The 18153-nt window shown below is 40.9% G+C and overlaps 1 protein-coding gene across 2 annotated transcripts; it reads right to left on the bottom strand.

The window, feature by feature from the left end:
• Positions 1 to 9865: 9865 nt before the first annotated feature.
• On the bottom strand, positions 9866 to 17894 carry LOC117263514 (membrane progestin receptor alpha-B-like). Of its 2 annotated transcripts, XM_078175707.1 has the most exons (3): positions 17682 to 17887; positions 16562 to 16714; positions 9866 to 13703 (listed from the first exon to the last, which is right to left on the bottom strand). In XM_078175707.1, the coding sequence occupies exon 3, from the start codon at positions 13667 to 13669 to the stop codon at positions 12605 to 12607; it is 1065 nt and encodes a 354-aa protein (XP_078031833.1). In that variant the 5' UTR covers positions 13670 to 13703; positions 16562 to 16714; positions 17682 to 17887; the 3' UTR covers positions 9866 to 12604. The 2 variants fall into 2 exon arrangements, with proteins under 2 accessions (XP_078031833.1, XP_033492837.2); XM_033636946.2 differs by lacking the exon at positions 16562 to 16714 and having other exon boundaries at positions 17682 to 17894.
• Positions 17895 to 18153: the final 259 nt, after the last annotated feature.

Below are 18153 nucleotides of genomic sequence, written 5' to 3' on the forward strand. Positions count from 1 at the left end.
GTAAGGGAGTGTTCGTTACTTACCAGAGGAGGGGGGTGACTTTATTGTTTTTGTTTGTTTGTTTCATTCTTTGGGCAGCAGTAGCTCAGTCCATAGGGACCTGGGTTGGGAACCAGAGAGTCACTGGTCCAAGTCCTCGTCCAAACCAAATATGGACTGAATCCAAATGTCCACCTTCTGGACTTGCACTGAGCCCTCACAGACTTCAGTTGTACGTAGTGTGACGTATTTACCGTCAACATGTAAAGTATGCAAGAGCAGAGACTGCAAGTGGCAGACAGACAACCCTTGAGACTGTTTGCTCGTTGCCGTGGAAACGGTTAACCACCGCTGCAGTCATATTCATATATATGTCATGTAAGTTGATGAACAGTGCCTACTCATACAATTCAAGTAGCATTTTAGTAGGCCTAATAATGAATAACTATTTTAAACATTCATAATTTTTTTTTTCACATCCGTATTCCAGTGAACTGTGTGTTATTAAATCACTGAGTTGGTGAAGTCTGCACCCCAAGCAGACTCTCTGGAAGTCTGCAGAAAGTCCGCTTGAGGCCCCTTGTGGACTGACTGAATTGTGGATTTGCTCAGCACTCCCGGACTTCCCGGGAACATGCCAGCAAAGTACACGAGTCTGTGCGAAGTCCAAAAATTATTATTATTACTGTTCGACTGGTCATCAGTTACTTGAATTCTGACAGCTGTCAATCTGTTTGCGGCTCTGTCAATGTGACGTATCGTCCACTGTGCAAAGGATTGTGGGTCAGATTAGCCAGAAAAGCATGCTTGCTTGCATACTGCAAAATCGTACTGGATGTAGTAAAACATCCTGGTATTTTTGGCACACTGCATTAAACAAACTATGTATTGGGTCATACTAAATCTTTTTGTGGCATACTATAAAGTATGGTAGTATGGGTATTGGACCGCACAGTGAATTTCCCCTCGGGGATTAATAGTATAGTCGTGTATCTTCTTCTTCTGTTTGTTTGTTTGTTTTTTACCCTCCCTGAGCCTCCCCGAGTGACTGGTGGAAAATGCATGACCCTCCCTCCACCATAAATTAGTTGTTAGATTTGAAAAAGATATCCTTTGATGTTTGAATGTTAAAAGATGAAATCCTGGAGTTTAAAAAAGCCTTGGTTCATCACTCTTGTCGTACATGCTGGTTAGTTTGTGAGAATAAGAATAAGAATAAGTGATTTTGATTAAGTATCACTATTATAAGCTCAGATTTGGTTATTGTTATGTTTTGTTTTACTGAGGGAAGTGTTCCTCCCACATCAGTAATGTCAAGGAAAGACAACCAGCCTATCTGAAGAGCAATGAATCGCCTAATATGTATAGATTCATAACGCCAAACATTGCCCAGTTCCAGCATCTCGGTTGCCTCGTCCTCATATGTCTGCAAAACAGATTTTTGGGGTGTGAGACATTTTGTCAGACACATTTTATAGACCAGATATTTTTTCAAGAAAATAACTGGCAGGTTAAGGTTATCATCAGTTTTGGCTTTGCTGATGCATATTCTCTTTGACATAAGATAAGATAAGATAAGATAAGATAAACTTTGTTAATCCAACACTGTCACATGTCACAGCAGCTCAAAGCACAAATCATGTCAATAAGTGTTTAATATTGGGAACGATAACAGGAAATGATCTGTTGTACTCTGGTTAACTTGACTCTACATTCCCTCACACTGAGGACCACTACTGGCTGCTCCATTTAAAGAGACAGTGAAGTGCAGACTCTCACACACACACACACACACACACACACACACACACACACACTGGTCCCCACATAGAAGCTGTGTTTGGTCCCTTATGGATAACTGTATCTGACTTACCTCAACTGATTCATCACACAGCCACAGTACTCTATTAATAAATAAATCACCAACTAAAAGTTCAGTATGACACTCACACATCAGCAGTGACCATTATCAGAAAAAGTGACAATTGGCATTTAAAGTGACCATGTGCAGTGTTGTGCAGTATGTATAAGGTGCATGGGATGGAGAGTCCAATTGAACTGTTTAGCATCCTGACAGCCTGTGGCAGGAAGCTGTTCAGCAGTCGACTGGTCCTAGACTTGATGCAGCAGTAGCGTTTGCCTGATGGCAGCAGTTCAAAGTGCCTGTGGAGAGGGTGTGAAGGACCCCTGATGATGCTCAGAGCCCTGTTCCTGCATCGGCTCTGATTCATTTTAGTAATAATATTATAATAATATTAATATATGATAGTATATGTATGTGACAGTAAAACCTGCAAGACAGCGGAGCACAGGCTCCGGAGAAGAAGCCGAGTTAGTGACATGCAGTAACAGGACGTGAATGTTATCAAATGAAGAAGAACCAACTTTTCAGAATCTGAGGAGAGAGTCAGAAGGGGCTCAGTGTATCATAAGAGGTCCCCCAGCAGGCGCTAAGTCAGGCATGTCCAAAGTCTGGCCCAGGGGCCAATTGTGGCCCACAGACCAATTTTAATCGGCCCTCAGCTTGACTTTCAGAATATACCATATGTGGCCCTTTACACAATAATGGTTAATCGAGCAAGATCACTTCACATTTTTACCCTTCATCTCACAATAATAGGACTATCATACAGTTTGTAGACAGGCATCAATAGTTCATTAAGAACTTTTTTTTTTTTAAACCCATTTGATGCGAGAATCAGTTGGCCCCCAGGTATTTTCACGTTGTTTTATCTGGCCCCCTTTCAAAAAAGTTTGGACACCCCTCCCCTAAGTCTTTACACATTGCTCTTCCTATGGGAGCGCCACAAGTGGGCAGTATACAGCAAAGTGCAAAATGCTCAGATGAACTGCAGTTGTATTTTTTTCTTTTAATCTGTGTTTGTGAATAAAATTGTGAATTGAATTGAATTTAAAAAGGGGTATTTAAAATGAATTCACCATCAAACTATTTAAAGTTATATCTCACTCCCCTACGCCAACATAAAAAACACAAGTCCCTTCCCAGTGCTTAAAAAAATATTTGTCATGGATTTTGCACCACCCATTCTCTCCTTATTAGTAACAAACAGTCCCAAACATGCCTAAATTTTCTTTAAACAGAGACACAGGATCTGATCTGGTCTGTAAATCACTGCTGTTACTATGTGTAAACTTAACGTTCTAAATTCTACATCATGTCATCTTTACAATAAATGGCCTTGTCCTCAAACATTTAAAATAATTCATCCTGATAAACTTGTAACATGGCGTCATGCTACATATCCCTGTCCTGCAGTAAATATTTTAGGTGACACCACGGCTCTGTCAACCATAACTCCTTGTACTTTATGTACTGCACAGGCTGTTTACAGGAAAACTAGTGATGCAATCCACCTTTACTAATGATCCTATCCTCCTCTGGAACAGTAGATGAAGAGGTCACTAAGTGTCTTGAGGCACATGCACACTGTTTCCTCCTCCGTGCACCAAACATCAAAATGAATTTACATTGTTTTAAGAAAAGTATCACCAGCTGAAATAACTACATGTGTACCTGTGCCATATATACCTTATTTAAAGCCCTTAACTCAAGTTTACCAGTATATCTTATCATGACCGAGCATCTCTTTCTACATATTCTGGACATGTTTTCAATAATTGCTCCAGATTATGACGACTAACTTGAGCATTTGTGGGGAAAAATGTGTAACAATGAACTCGCTTCACCAGTTTTATTCCTCTTCAACAAATCTGCGTCACTTGCTCACAGTGGTGTTCCTCATGAATGTTTCTATTTAATAACTCTACAGACACAGCGTCTTTCTGCCAAACAATAGTCTGTAACTAGACAACATTAAATACGTCACACCGCAGGTTAACACCTACATACAATGGCTTCTCTTTACTGGAGCCAACTGGCAACCAAACTTATTGATCTTTCATGTCTGTGCCAATGTTAAAATCACTATGAAGAGTTGAAGCATGTAAATTGTGTGCAGCAGTTAACGATACCAATGTCCTCAGGATGATGACACAGTGCCAACAGTAACCTCGTTGCCTCGCACTGTTGTGCTCAAATTAAATGGCTCTCTCCTGTCCATGTGCCACCTGTTATAGAAACAGGAAAAGCATCAAGGGTCTAGTTGCACAAAGCACCTTATGATTTTCCTTTAAATCTGAGTTGAGATTTCCTTTAAATTTCCTTTGGTTTTCTGCAATGGAATCTTTTTGGTCAGTTATTGGGGAGGTATTTCATTTATACAAGCAAACAGTCATTCACCAGGTTTATTACTGCTCTAATTCTGGCATGTACTTGCCCGTGGTTTTGACACACGGTTATCTTCCTAGCAAACTGATCTTTTCTGAATTTGTGTTGGCTACTAAATCCAAAAGCTGAGGATATTGTGCAAGGCAGCTGTGTAGATCAGACAGTCAGTGCTGCATTAAAACGAGGCTCATCTTGGCAAAAGTGATGACTACAATCAACAGAGCTTTTCTAACCATGGGAGTCTACCCTGAGCACGCTGTCTGCTGACAAACACCTCTGGAGAATGAATCCACTGGGGCGCAGGAAGCCTTCATTACTCCTTTAAGATTTAGTGTTCCAGGCCGGCAGCCACATCACTCAGCACACAGTGAAGCTTGCAGTGTGTGTGTGTGTGTGTGTGTGTGTGTGACCAGAAATGAAACAGTGGAGGAGCAGTCTACCACACACCCAAAAGTCTACTGGTGTAATATTTCTAAAAATAGTTTTGATGCCCCAATTCTTTCTCTTGACATTTTCACTAAATTATTTCTTTACAGCCTCCTGCTGATTCCAAGGTGTGTGACAACAAGACTAGAGTCGTGCTAACAGCTCTGTGAGGCTTTACTCAGGCAGAGCAGAGCTTAGAACTGAATGCTAACCAATGCCAACATGCTCACAATGACAATACTAACATGTGGATGCTAAGATGGTGTAATCTTAGTTTAGCATGTTAGCATGAAAATGTATGAGCACTAAACACAAAGGACAGCTGGATAAAGAGTTGAGGGATCACCGAAGATACAATCCATCCTGAGGGGGACATGAATGTATGTACCAACTTTTGAGGCAATGCAAGAAATTTAACTGGGGAAAAACAACAACACAATTTCAACATCATGGTGGTGCTAGAAAAATAAGTCAGGGGATCACTGAAGTCAGTGGGAAAAATCGCCTGGGAACCATAATTATCAGTGTAACATTTTGAGCCAATCCACCCAGGAGACGTTGAGATGTTTCACTAGATAAGGGACCACCAAAGTTATTGGGATTCATAGTCGAGACACCATGGCTGTCTTTACTAAATTTCATGGCCATCCATCTAATAACAGCCAGACATGTTACTATCAAGCACCAACCTTTGGGGTTGAAAAACAAAGCCAATACCAAAGTGCCAAAAAACTGCAGTTCCTTTAATGGCCACTTGAGGGTGCAAGCGAGTGTCAATCCCCATAGACCCTCATCAAGATGTCCAACGTAACAGCAGAAATAAGCATGTTTCCAGCCTGGTTTTGGTCTCTATAGCTAATTTCCCAATTCACAACAACTGTTTGTGGGGAAAATTTGTATATAACTCACCTGTTTAAATTTTATTAGAGCTTTTATTAAAGTTATACATAATTAAAGGCAGGGCTGCTTTGATTGCCAGGCTGTTTGCTAGGCTTAACCACCCTCTTATCCACATATGGTCACTTCTGACCCTAAAAAACAAGACAATAAAAATGTCAAACTTGAGGCTTCAATCAGGAGTCCACAAACCATCTTTTTTAGTCTATGGTTACTTTTAACCAAAAATGTCAACCTCATGGTGGCACTATTCAGGGGATCCCCAAAGTCAACACACCTTATCATCCAGGCCAGGGGTAGGCAACCTGTGGCTCTAGAGACGCATGCAGCTCTTAAGCGCCTCTCCAGTGGCTCCTTGTGGCTTTGACATAAAATTATATGGAAATGAATAACTGTGTTTTACATTCTTTAACTGTATGCATAGCCTAAACACCAATTTAAAAAAAAAAAAAAAAGTCTGGCCTGGCACATTTTCCCCTAAAAACATCACTAGTGATGGTTACAGTGAGTGATGAGTCTTCCTCACTAAGCTAACTGTGAATCCCAAATCCAAAAGAAAAACTCTCTAGGGAAAATAGAGAATTTAATAGTGCGTGGACAAGTTTGTTTGCTTTCATTGTTTCAACGTGGCAAATTTAGACAACCAAATAATCAAAAATAGTCCACTGCAGAGGAACTACCTGTGCTAAAATATATTAATGAATGCTCATTTAGATCTAATAGTAATGTTGATATTAATATCAACATTAGAATATAAAAGAATAGAATATAAAATTAATAAATTAATTTAAAAAATTAATAAATTAATTTAAAAAATAATGTTGATTACCCGGTAGGAGCGCAGGCTGAGAATGGTGTTGTCATGATTGGATCGCTACCCTGTCAATCAGTCATGCCCTCTCTACATACCTTACGTGTTTATTGGAGAAACAGGCCCTCTTATATCAGATAGGCATCAACATGTCAGCGGGAGGGGTACGGAGAGTCATCGTCTTCGGCTTTCGGAATGACCATTATTACGGCAAAAGACGAAGAGCACAGTGCAAGACACGCGGCATAAACATCTTGGACAGCCAGGCGACAACTTCAAACTTTGTTCGTCATTTGAAGAGCCATTCTGCCCAGTAAGTGCTTGTCAATTAGTTAATATTATCTGGTTAGTCGGTAGTTAGCTAACGTTAGCTTGATACGATACCGGGGTGGGGTGGGCGGATGGGTCGGTTTGGTGGAACTTGTTTTTTAATTTATTTGCTAACATTAACCCCAGAAAACATGAGCAAACATTCCGACCAGTTCATCACAAGACCGGCTGTACATTTTATGAACGAGCAACACAGGGTCAAATGAGCTAAATGGGTGATTTTGGCCGCTGCCTTGGTTAGTGTGTGTGTGTGTGTGTGTGTGCACGCGCAGGCATGGGGGTCGTCCCTGCAAAGTAACCACTGCAGCGATGACGGGCTAAATTCAACTTAAAAGCCTGTGCTACCTACATCATGAGGCTTAAATATGTTTTGTGGCTCCAAACAGATCTTTTTTTGTTGCTGACCCTTGCCTAGGCACAACAGACACAAATGTTTTTTCGATTCACAAATAAAAACTGAGTCCACAAATGCCTGTTTGAAAGCTGTAAATGTTAGGTAGATATTCGCAAATGCTTTTCATTTATTTGCAAATTAATTTCATGTATTCACAGATATTTTTTTTATTTGTAGAATTTGTTTGTGTATTTGCAGATCCGTTTCATACTTGCAAAATAGTTTTGTGAGTTTACAAATCTTTTTTTGTATTTGTAGAAGGTGTTTTATATTTACAGATTACACATTTACACACAGATTGTCGATCTGTTCATACACATAATTATGAAACAAATCTATCTCCATACATTTCAGTCATTTGGTGACTGAAATGGTAAATTTCAGACTGTCCCAAAATGGTTCAGCGACACACTGACAGTTTGGCATTTGCCGTTAGCATGACTTAAACATTTAGTCCTTGGTGACTGCTGGCACAATTACAACATTTCTCTTCTTTACCAGGAGCTCCTCTGAAATTCATTGAATAAAAAAAAAACACTGTTTTCTGCCTCTCCTTCCAAAGAACCAGTCACTGTGAGAGTCAAAAGGAGCTAGGGGGTTTAATAATGGTCAAGGAAACTTCACACATGGCTGCCAAGTGGATTAAATCTGGGTTTGTCCAGTTCTGGTACACTCTGTCCAACCACTAGACCACACAACAGTAGGCTAAGTGACATGAAATCATCTAGACTATTAAAATTGTAACTGTCCATGACCTTTTTGTTTATCAAACATCAACAAATCAGCTGTTTATTGTTGCATCAAGTATTTTGAGCTCCATTAGGTTTATGAGCTGTGATGAAATGTAATTTGGAATTTATCACATGGGAAGCAGGCTGGCCCCTTCTATTGTGAGTCAGACAGGAGGAATGTGGGAGAGAGTCCAACAGTGCCATAATTTAGCTGATTCAGGGCTTCAAGTGAGTAAGTGAGCCGTGCAGGACGGACCAGTACGCACCAGTACACAGTGAGACTGGAGCCAGGCCACAGAGCAGGCCAGAGGACCAATATATCTGAGTGAGGTGGACAGTATTCTCTCTGCACCTGAGACAGTACGAAATATATTCTGCTCATGTGTCAAGTAAAGTCATTTACATTGGGTGGAAGCAGAAAGACATTTGTCACTGTGTGTAGATCCATCTGAGAGCAAGCAAGATTATAATTCACTTTACAGTATTTGGTCAGGGAGTATGAGTTGAAATGTGAATATAGAGAAATTAAACACAACAAGAAGAGAAAAGGCGCTGCAGTGGTTAGCAGAAATGTTGACTCAAGTCATTGTGACTTGGACTCGAGTCGCTGTTTTGATGACTTGTGACTTGACAAAAAATAAAAGACTTGGAAGTTAAAGACTCAGGACTTGACTTGAGACACGATGACTTGAATGACTTGAGTGTTATTTACATCATGTTTTCGGTTAGAATATAAAATTAATAAATTAATTTAAAAAATAATGTTGATTACCCGGTAGGAGCGCAGGCCGAGAATGGCGTTGTCATGATTGGATGACTACCCTGTCAATCAGTCATGCCCTCTCTACCTACCTTACGTGTTTATTGGAGAAACAGGCCCTCTTATATCAGATAGGCATCAACATGTCAGCGGGAGGGGTACCGAGAGTCATCGTCTTCGGCTTTCAGAATTACCATTATGACGGCAAAAGACGAACAGCACAGTGCAAGACATGCGGCATAAACATCTCGGACAGCCAGGCGACAACTTCAAACTTTTTCATCATTTGAAGAGCCATTCTGTCCAGTAAGTGCTTGTCAGTTAGCTAATATTATCTGGTTAGTCGGTAGTTAGCTAACGTTAGCTTGATACGATATGGGGGTGGGCGGGTGGGTCGGTTTGGTGGAACTTGTTTTTTAATTTTTTTGCTAACATTAACCCGAGAAAACATGAGCGAACATTCCGACCGGTTCTTCACAAGACCGGCTGTACGTTTTATGAACGAGCAACACGGGGTCAAATGAGCTAAATGGGTGATTTTGGCCGCTGCCTTGGTTGGTTAGTGTATGTGTGTGTGCCTGTGTGTGTGCACGCGCACGCATGGGGGTCGTCCCTGCAAAGTAACCACTGCAGCGATGAAGTCAATGTTTACTGACAGTTACTTATATCTTGTCTTTTCACTTTATTAAGATCAGATTCTGCAGGTAAAATTACAATAATAAGGTGACTTAACTTGGACTTGACTTGACCTATTACAGGACTTGACTTGACATAACCTGTGACTTGACTTGACTTGACTAGACTTGCCCAAGAAAAAATGACTTGGGACTTACTTGAGACTTGAAGGTTAAGACTTGAGACTTACTTGAGACTTGCACATGTGTGACTTGGTCCCATCTCTGGTGGTTAGCATTGTTGTCTCACAGCAAAATGGCTCCTGGTTCAAACCATGGGGTGGGGGGTTCGAGTCCTTCTGTGCAGAGTTTGCGTGTTCTCTCTGTGTCAGCATGGGTGTCCTCCAGGTGCTCCAGCTTCCTCCCATAGTCCCAAGACATGCAGGTTAATTGGTGACTCTAAATTATCCGTAGGTGTGAATGTGAGTGTGAATGGTTGTCTGTCTCTACGTGTCAGCCCTGTGATAGTCTGGCGACCTATCCAGGGTGTACCCTGCCTCTCACCCAGTATCAGCTGGAATAGGCTCCAGCCCCCCGTGACCTCTAACAGGATAAGCGGTTACAGAAAATTAATGAATGAATGAATGAAGGAGAGAAAAAATAAAGGAGAAAAGTTAGGTTTTTAAAGAAATTTAATGTAAACATAAATCAGTTTTAAAAAATAAAGCATACAGATACATGAATTATCAAGTAGAGTTATACTGAGGTGTATAGATCATTTTTATGCAATTAAAATGACATGAATTGAAGCCACAAGCGACATTTATCAAGGTCCAAGCACATTACAAGCATTTGAATCCTTGTTTCATTTTCAACAGAAACACTCCATGTGGCCTATGAGCTTGTGCGCAAATATGTTTCATGTGACAACAGATCTCATTTCTATTGATTCATAAACAAATAGTGCTACTATGTTCAAAGTGTTGAAAGTTATTGTGAAAAATGCACCTGCAAGATGGCAAAATTGTGATTTGAACACTTAACCTTTGCATTAAAATAAGATTCGTCACAGAAGATTAGGACGATTAGTTGGAAATTGATAAAGTAACACATCACAACAGATGGGCAGAAACAGGAGATCTACCAGTGCAGGTATAGTTTCCTGACAAAATCTTCAACCCTGCCCAGCGGCTCTGAGGCTAGGAAGACAAACCAGCCTCAGAAGCAGGAGGCAGAGAGAGTAACAACAATGTGACTGTTGGGTATACGACCCTGAAAAACATCACACATCAACCTGCGTTTATCAAGTGTATTTCAATGTTCACAAAGTAAAGTACCCGCCTACCTGGGGAACTGAACCTTGAAACCTCTACATCCACAGAGTAGATGAGCTCTAACTGCACCACCAGGAAAACATGGTTTTCTACACCTTCTCAAAACTTGTTGCAATGATGTCATATGTACAAAACGGGGGATTTTTTTTTTTGTCTTTTTAGGTTTAAAGCACTTACAACAGTCAAACAGTCACTGACACAAGCATTGGTGATAAAAGTCTAAAATTAAAACCTCATATCATACTTTGTCAAAGTTCAGTGAATGTGCTAAACAAATTTCAAAATTTTATTTTGATTTTTTTTTTTCATTTGGAATGTGAAATGTCTGGAAATTTAGATTTATTGTAATAAGCCACGCCCAGGTCCAATCATTGATTAAAACTAAATGTTTCTACATTGTACCACCTGAAAGGAATTTGCAAAGCATTACTTAAGAAACATTAATAAATAAATTCACACAGAAACAATACAGCTTCGGCCCTTTGGGTTTGAACCCCTCAAGAACAATAGGTTGCCAGCAGCCAGTGCTGCCTGGACCTCAAAACGGCACATATAGACCGATGAGACCTGAAACAACCCTGAGGATATCATAACGTGTTTTCACAAGCTGAATAGTTCCTCTCACGAAATGTAAAATGATGTGTATGTTTAGGGTGGAGTCAACCTTGAACATTTCAGGATGGCATATCCCTGAAAATTACAATATGTAGGTACCTGTTTCTTTTACAAGGCAAGACAAGACAAGGCACGTTTATTCATATAACATCCTTATCCTCGTATCTGGTCTTCAGTAACTACATTTTTGGACACACAGGCCCATGTTTTTACACGTTGACCCAGCACATTACAAAATTCACTTTGTGCTAAGCTTAGTTTAGCTTAGCATGAAGAGTATGAGCCAGGCCCCAAGGAAGTGCATCGGGCTTTGAAGCTTTGAAGCTACTTTTTGGTGTTTTTTGCCTTTACATACATACATTTATATTTTTTGAGCAGGATTTAATCCATTTGGTCAAAAAACACAAAGTCTAGAAGTGCCGCAAGATCAAATAATTTTATCCCATTAAAGTTAGTGGCGTGCTAAACTGGAAGTAGCCAGCTTGGCCAGCGGAAGTCTCGAGCATGCTTGCTCTGTCATGAGTCCAATGATGCAGAAGCAGCGCTTCATCAGAGTAATTACTTACCACGGAAGAAGAGCATTTTTGGCTTCATGTGTCACTGAGCAACGTTCAGGAATGAACGGCTCTTAATACATCCATGCTGGCTCCATGCATCCATACAGCTAGCTCGTTTAACATGTTATATCTTATTTAATCAGAACTAAAGCTGAAGTCTAAAGACCTGGACACAACATAATTAAAAACGGCAAAAGTTGTGGCAGAATCAATTTCAATAGAATGTCTGCAATTGGAGGATTCACCTGAAAGAGTTAAATTAATCGATGCAAATGTTCTGCGCAGAGTTCAGCTGAACAGGTGAACTATGATGCACAGATTCATGCCGTTGAACAACAGCGAGAAGTACTGACAGTGCTGACCTCTTAGGGAATGGAAGGCTGTACAGTCCAGAATGGAGCAAGCTAAGTGACCGTTAGTAAGCTCGCTATCTTGAAGAGCTTTAGTTTCCCTCTTGAATGACTCTTCATTGAACAAAATGGTGTGCGATAGTGAACAAAATGTAAGGGGAAAGTAAACAGAACAGAAGAGAGAAAACAGAGGGGCTCCAGAGGTTGACTAGTGCTGACCCAGCCAGCTGACATGTTGGTGGCTAGCTTGTGACCTACAGCAGTTCACCAGCTAGCCTTGCAAGTAGTCACTGAATCACCACCAGCACCTATTTCACATGGACAAGTCGATGTGACTTTGTGGTGTGACGACACCAAGTAGGGGTTTTATGGGAGGTTATATGCCGTACTATTTCTTGGTCATGTCTTGGCATGTAAAACCCCACAAAACAACTTGTCACTGTGTGCAAATTTAACCAATAACACACAGTACAACATGTCAATCAATGAGTTTCTGAGGTGCTTGTTGGTGGATTTTTCTAGCTTTGGACAGAGACAGGTTAATCTGTGTCAATCTATCATTTGGACTTGGCTTTGCAGTCAAGCCCTCGCTTAGCTCTCCTTAGCATGAAGGCAGCAATCAGCGCGCATACAACCACAGTGACCACATACAGCTGCACAAAGAGAGCGGCATCACTGCTCCTATGCAGGCGTGAGTACAGCTTCCTACGATCCATGTAGTCGAGGTGATAGACATGGATCTGACACAGGGTGCAGCAAGTTAGTAAAACATGGAACACCTGATGGCTCTGTCCAACAAAATCACACCGCCCTGGGAGGCAGCGCTCCAGCAGAGGGAAGGTGAAGAAGAAGGTGCAGCTGAGAAAGAACGCCACTTGGCCAAAGTGATAAATAAGGGCTGGGTCATCGCTGGCTGTAGACCATGACATGAGTCTTCCAGCCACAGGAGTACTATCCCAGATAAAGGCGAGCGCTGAGGGCACCACTTGAAATGCCTTACGCCCCAATGGTGGTACGCTGCGGCTGCAGTACTTGCCATAGCAGCATCCCAGACATGACAGACAGCTGAGGATGGCAGCAGTGGGCATGAAGATCCCATGCATGTATCTGTGCAAGCCCTCACTCACAGCATAGTAAAAGTGAACTACAGCACTGCCGTACTGATACTGTGCTACTCCTACATAGTCCAGATAGAAGAAGGTGTAGTGACACAGCTCAGACTTTCCACCCAGCAGGTGAGCGATTACACTGCACGCCGAGTAGGTCAAGGAGGACAGGATAAGGATCAACAGGGGCCACGAATGAGGATCATTAACAAAGTCTATAGTCTTGGCAAGTTGCCCCAATCTAGCCAGGAAAAATAAAAACGCCAGCAGGTGAGTCCAGACGTTGATGGTCTCATTGTGGCGCTGGAATAAAGACAGGAAGTAGTAGCGCCAGTTCTCGTTGAGTGGTCTGTAGCCGGTGCCGATGTAGCTCTCCCTGAAGTAGTAGGGAACATCGATGTCTCTTACGGTGCCAGGCATGGAGGGTGCAGCCTCAGTCAGCATCCGGGGAACCTCCCTGATCTGCTGCAGGGTGATGAACACTCGCCCGATTTTCTCCATCATGATGGTCGCCATATCTGTCAGTAGCTGACTGATGAACGCTGGGTCCCTGCAGAGATTTTAAGAGTTAACATTATATTAACTTGAACTTTTTTGTGTGCTCTGTATTTGTGTCATTTTCCATCCAGGTTCAGTTTACATTCAGAACATTAATATAGTAGCAAACAACAATATTATCAAAGCTAAAGGAGTTTTGCAGCTCAAAATAAAGCCGCTTAGTTACTGGGGCGACTTGAGGTAAGATTGGAGGGTGGGTACTGTAACACTGCTGTGGAACAGCAACTGCACGGGTCGGAACAGTGTTACGAGCAATAATCACTGAATGAGCGCTGATGCTAGCTAGCTCCCACCCAACCCAGTTGGTGCGCAATACAGAGTGGTGGCGGCTAGCTAACCAGTGTAGCGTGAATACTTTTAAGCTTTGTTGTGGTACAGCATAGTGTGAGTACAAAATTAACCTATAGACTGACATACATGTAACTGTTGACATTCCTAATTATGAACTGTTAAATTCTGATGGAGCATTTCTACTTTCACTGTAATAAGATACCCCTAATAAACATGTCTTTTTGTGCCACTGGATGTCATAACAGGAATACAAAAAAAGATAACCTTAATTTTTATTGAAAACCATCACCTAGGACGCTGTTTGAAGCTTAAAGAAGATGGTTCCTATAATTTGATGTAAACAAAAAACTACCTAATAGTTACATATGCAATAAATAGAGCCCTTCAGTTAGCATGAAATATTTAGGCCTATATTTACATACACCTAGTGGCAACGGGATTTACATTTTTCTAAAATACATTGAAGCAATGAAAAAAAGTTCATACTGAGCCATGCAGTGTTTGCCATCAGTAAATAGCTGTTTGACTTGTTTATGTGTTATATAGCTTTGTTTAATGCCCATAACAAACAAAAATCATTTGACAAATCTCCATATGAAACATCCTTGAGGTGACTGCAAAGTATAAAACTATGAATGGAGAGGTTTGTATGTCTTGAGTTTTTCTATGGACGCAGGGTTTTTCCCCAAGGTACATGAAGATGTCCGGTCACTTTAATGTTGACATTGCTCGTTAGTTTGTTAGTGCAAGACAATCTACATATACACATATACACATACATTATGATCTCTGTGTAGTGGAAAATAAAGTTTCTTCTGCGGTACGGATAACGACTGCTGGACGCTCAGTAGAGGAGTGTGTGTTTGGCTTACATGAACTGAATTACTGATGTGTGAAAGACAATTTATCATCATAAATAACTTTAAAAACTCACATTTGTCAAGCATGGATATGTCTTATTGTCCCTGGTTAAATCTTGTGGAGACGTCCTCATATAATATAATTTAACGAGGAAGTAACAGACAGCTTTTCAGCTGGCTAGCTAACGCTGTCTGCTTATTGACTCCTTCGTAACTTTCACCACTGCTCATTTCAGAAAGGACACCACAAGAAAACATGTTCTTTGTTTAGATTAATAAATGGATGATGGATCGTAGATGTTTGTTTCTACCTGTCATTGATCAAGCATAGCCAGCGTGCTAGCTACGTTAGCTACATCGCTTACATCGGCGAGTCTTTCATTTTCCCTGCCTGGATGCAGATGAACCGATCTAAACACAAATGATAGTCTCTAAGTTAACATAAATAAAGACCACGTTTTCTTGTGGTGGCCTTTTATAAAGTGAAGAGTACTTTGTAATGATCAAGGTGTTAATAAGCAGACAGCGTTAGCTAGCTAGCGCACTAGCAAGTTGCTAAGCTGTACTTCCACATTCAATTATTCAATTATAATAAATGGGGACGTGTTCACAACTATTAATTAAGGAATACGCCAAATCAATGACTGTGATGATTTATCTTTCAGCGCATAAATAATTCAGTTGATATAAGCCTAACACACTCCTCTACTAAGCATTGAGCAGTAGTGATTAGCCTAAATATCCAGATTATCCAGATCCAGATAAAATTGACTCATTACAATCGGTTGAAAAACACAAAAATTAAAGAGCTTTTTACATTTTATTTGGGACTCACACCGACACCACTACTGCAGGCACGTTGCCAGACAACTTCACCGGGGCACCGGGGCTTCTGACTGGGGGCCTCTGCCCCTGCACAGTATGCCTAGCAACGTTTGGGGCATCCTACTGATCTTTGTCCAAATATTAAAGGGTATGATTAGCCTGACGTCACCAGACCAAATCACAAATGCGAATTTGTCTGGAACTTCAGCTTTCATTTTCAATTTCCAAGGGGCGTTATCCATGGCCATGGACGAAAACGCCTCTGGACGCAATTGGATAGACCTAAAGCCAACCAGAGAAGCCAAACACTTGACGTAACATTGAGCGATGGACAAATGTAAATACACTACAGTGTGCCGAGATGAGCTGTGATGATGTAGCATTAGTAAGTCTGTCAATGAGTGTTGCTCTTTTTGACATCAGAATTTGAAAATAATACTTAAACAGAAAGAGCTGCAGCCATCTTGGTTGTTTTTGAAAATGCCTCAACAGCACTTCTCTTTAAGCAAGGTTCATACTTGCCATAGAGTCCAAAAATTATGTCACCACATATTTTGCATTTAAAGTGCTAAGGCTCTGCAAGTTGTCGGTCATTATCTGATGCACGTTCCAGATTAGATAAACAGTTATACATGACCCGCTCTGGGCCAGGTCTGTCATGATCCTGGCTATTTGTTTAATGTCTTATCTCTAGCACCTTGTTCTTGGGTTTCTGTCTGCATTTGTCTTTGTTTCATTTTATTGATTCATGTTTGACCTGTTTCCTGTTTTATTTTTTAGATTCCCTTCTCATGTGTCATTTCTGTTTTACTTCCTGTCTGTTTACCTGTCCCTGAGCCTCACATATCCCTTGCTAGTCCTGCAGTCCACTTACCTGTTCTCACTCTCCCTTGTCTTTGACTCCTTGTGCCGGTCCCACCTACTCCAGCTGGTTCCTTGTCAGTTACTGGCGTTCCACATTTGTTTTTGCTCCTCGTGTTTCAAGCCAGCCAGTTGTGTTTTCCCTTCGTCTGCCTGTTCCCAGAATCTGGTGATAAATGAGTATTTTCTTCAAGACCCTGTTGCCATGTGGCTGCTTTTGCATTTGGGTTCACCTGCCTGCAGTATTAACCGTGACAAAATCAACTTGAAACCTGTTTGGGCATGAAGTGTACAAGATGTGTCTACCAGAGCTGAAAAAAAACTGAGCTTACAGGTTTGTCTGGTTCCCAAGCTAGGGTGGGACTTCTCCTCCGCATGCAGCTGAATAGTTAAGTAACAAATTTGTTTAGGCCCACAAAAAGAGTTTTCAGTGGAGAACTGAGAAGGGACAGATATTTAATGTCTGCCTTGGGCCGTTTAAACTCTCCTAATTCAAACAAGATTTGAGGCAGTGCAGATTAGAGAGGGAGCACCACTGATTTTGCCCAACTTCATCTTAGTGTGGTGTTTTTCAATTGACAATGAACCTACCAAGCGCAATGATTTTGTAATGTCTATTAAAGTTAAACCAAATGTTTTACTATTTTTTCTTATATTCTACTTTCAATCAGTTCATATGGCAGTGTCATCTTTACTGCTACAAATGTTTTCCAATAAAACTAGCAAAACAAAATGTTGTATCTTCAGTATTCAAATGGGAGATTAACATTTAAAAATATTGCATTTAAGTCAAATGTAGCACATAAATGGTAAATGTTTTCAGCATTTTATTTACTAAACTGATCTCTGACATTTATGTTGTGTAGAAGTCAGCAACCTAACTTCATGGAATCACAGTTTACTCTTTAAACATGAGCTTGACTAAATTAAACACAATATGAGTGCTAACAATTAACATGTACTTAATTCAAAAAAGTTTATGTAACAACCACAGTGGCAACCCAGACAATGAAAAACAACAATACACGCTCTCACTGGTTAGCTGATGACAGTCTCGTCCTACAGAAGCACAACAATGCGCACACTGCAACTTCATCAACACAAATATGTAGCTGATAACAAAAGGTTCTTACCAGAGGTCGGCTGAATAGGAAGCATTGTACAGAAGTAAGTATCAAGTACGAAGTGAACATAAACACACAGGTAAGCCCTTTGGTTTGGATGTGTACACTTGAGATAAAGAGGCAGTAGCTCAAATGTTTGGAGTATGACAAGCCAATGGGCGTGAACACTGTCAACAGACAGTTACCCTGCAGGCGTCTCAGTGTAAATGTCAGTGTTGGAATGCTTCAAAGAGTGCTGGTTGACAGACAGTTAGAGGTACAGGTACACAACAACAAGTTTTGCATCACTGCAATACCTTAGTTTTCCCTCACATGCATTTTGCATTCCCTCAAGTTTTGTGTTTCCTCTGATCCAAGGCTGAGCTGTATTATGATATTGTATTATGTATGATGCAGTAGACAGTCAATAGTAAAGTGCAGAGTGAAGAGTGGTCACAGTGCAGCCGCCATAGCCATATCCCTGCCATCATAGATTCAGCCA

The sequence above is a fragment of the Epinephelus lanceolatus genome, chromosome 16, assembly GCF_041903045.1.
Source record: "Epinephelus lanceolatus isolate andai-2023 chromosome 16, ASM4190304v1, whole genome shotgun sequence".
Taxonomy (NCBI): domain Eukaryota; kingdom Metazoa; phylum Chordata; class Actinopteri; order Perciformes; family Serranidae; genus Epinephelus; species Epinephelus lanceolatus.

Coding starts and splice junctions, on each gene's coding strand:
- LOC117263514 (XM_033636946.2), bottom strand. CDS start 13,669: ATGGCGACCATCATGATGGAGAAAATCGGGCGAGTGTTCATCACCCTG.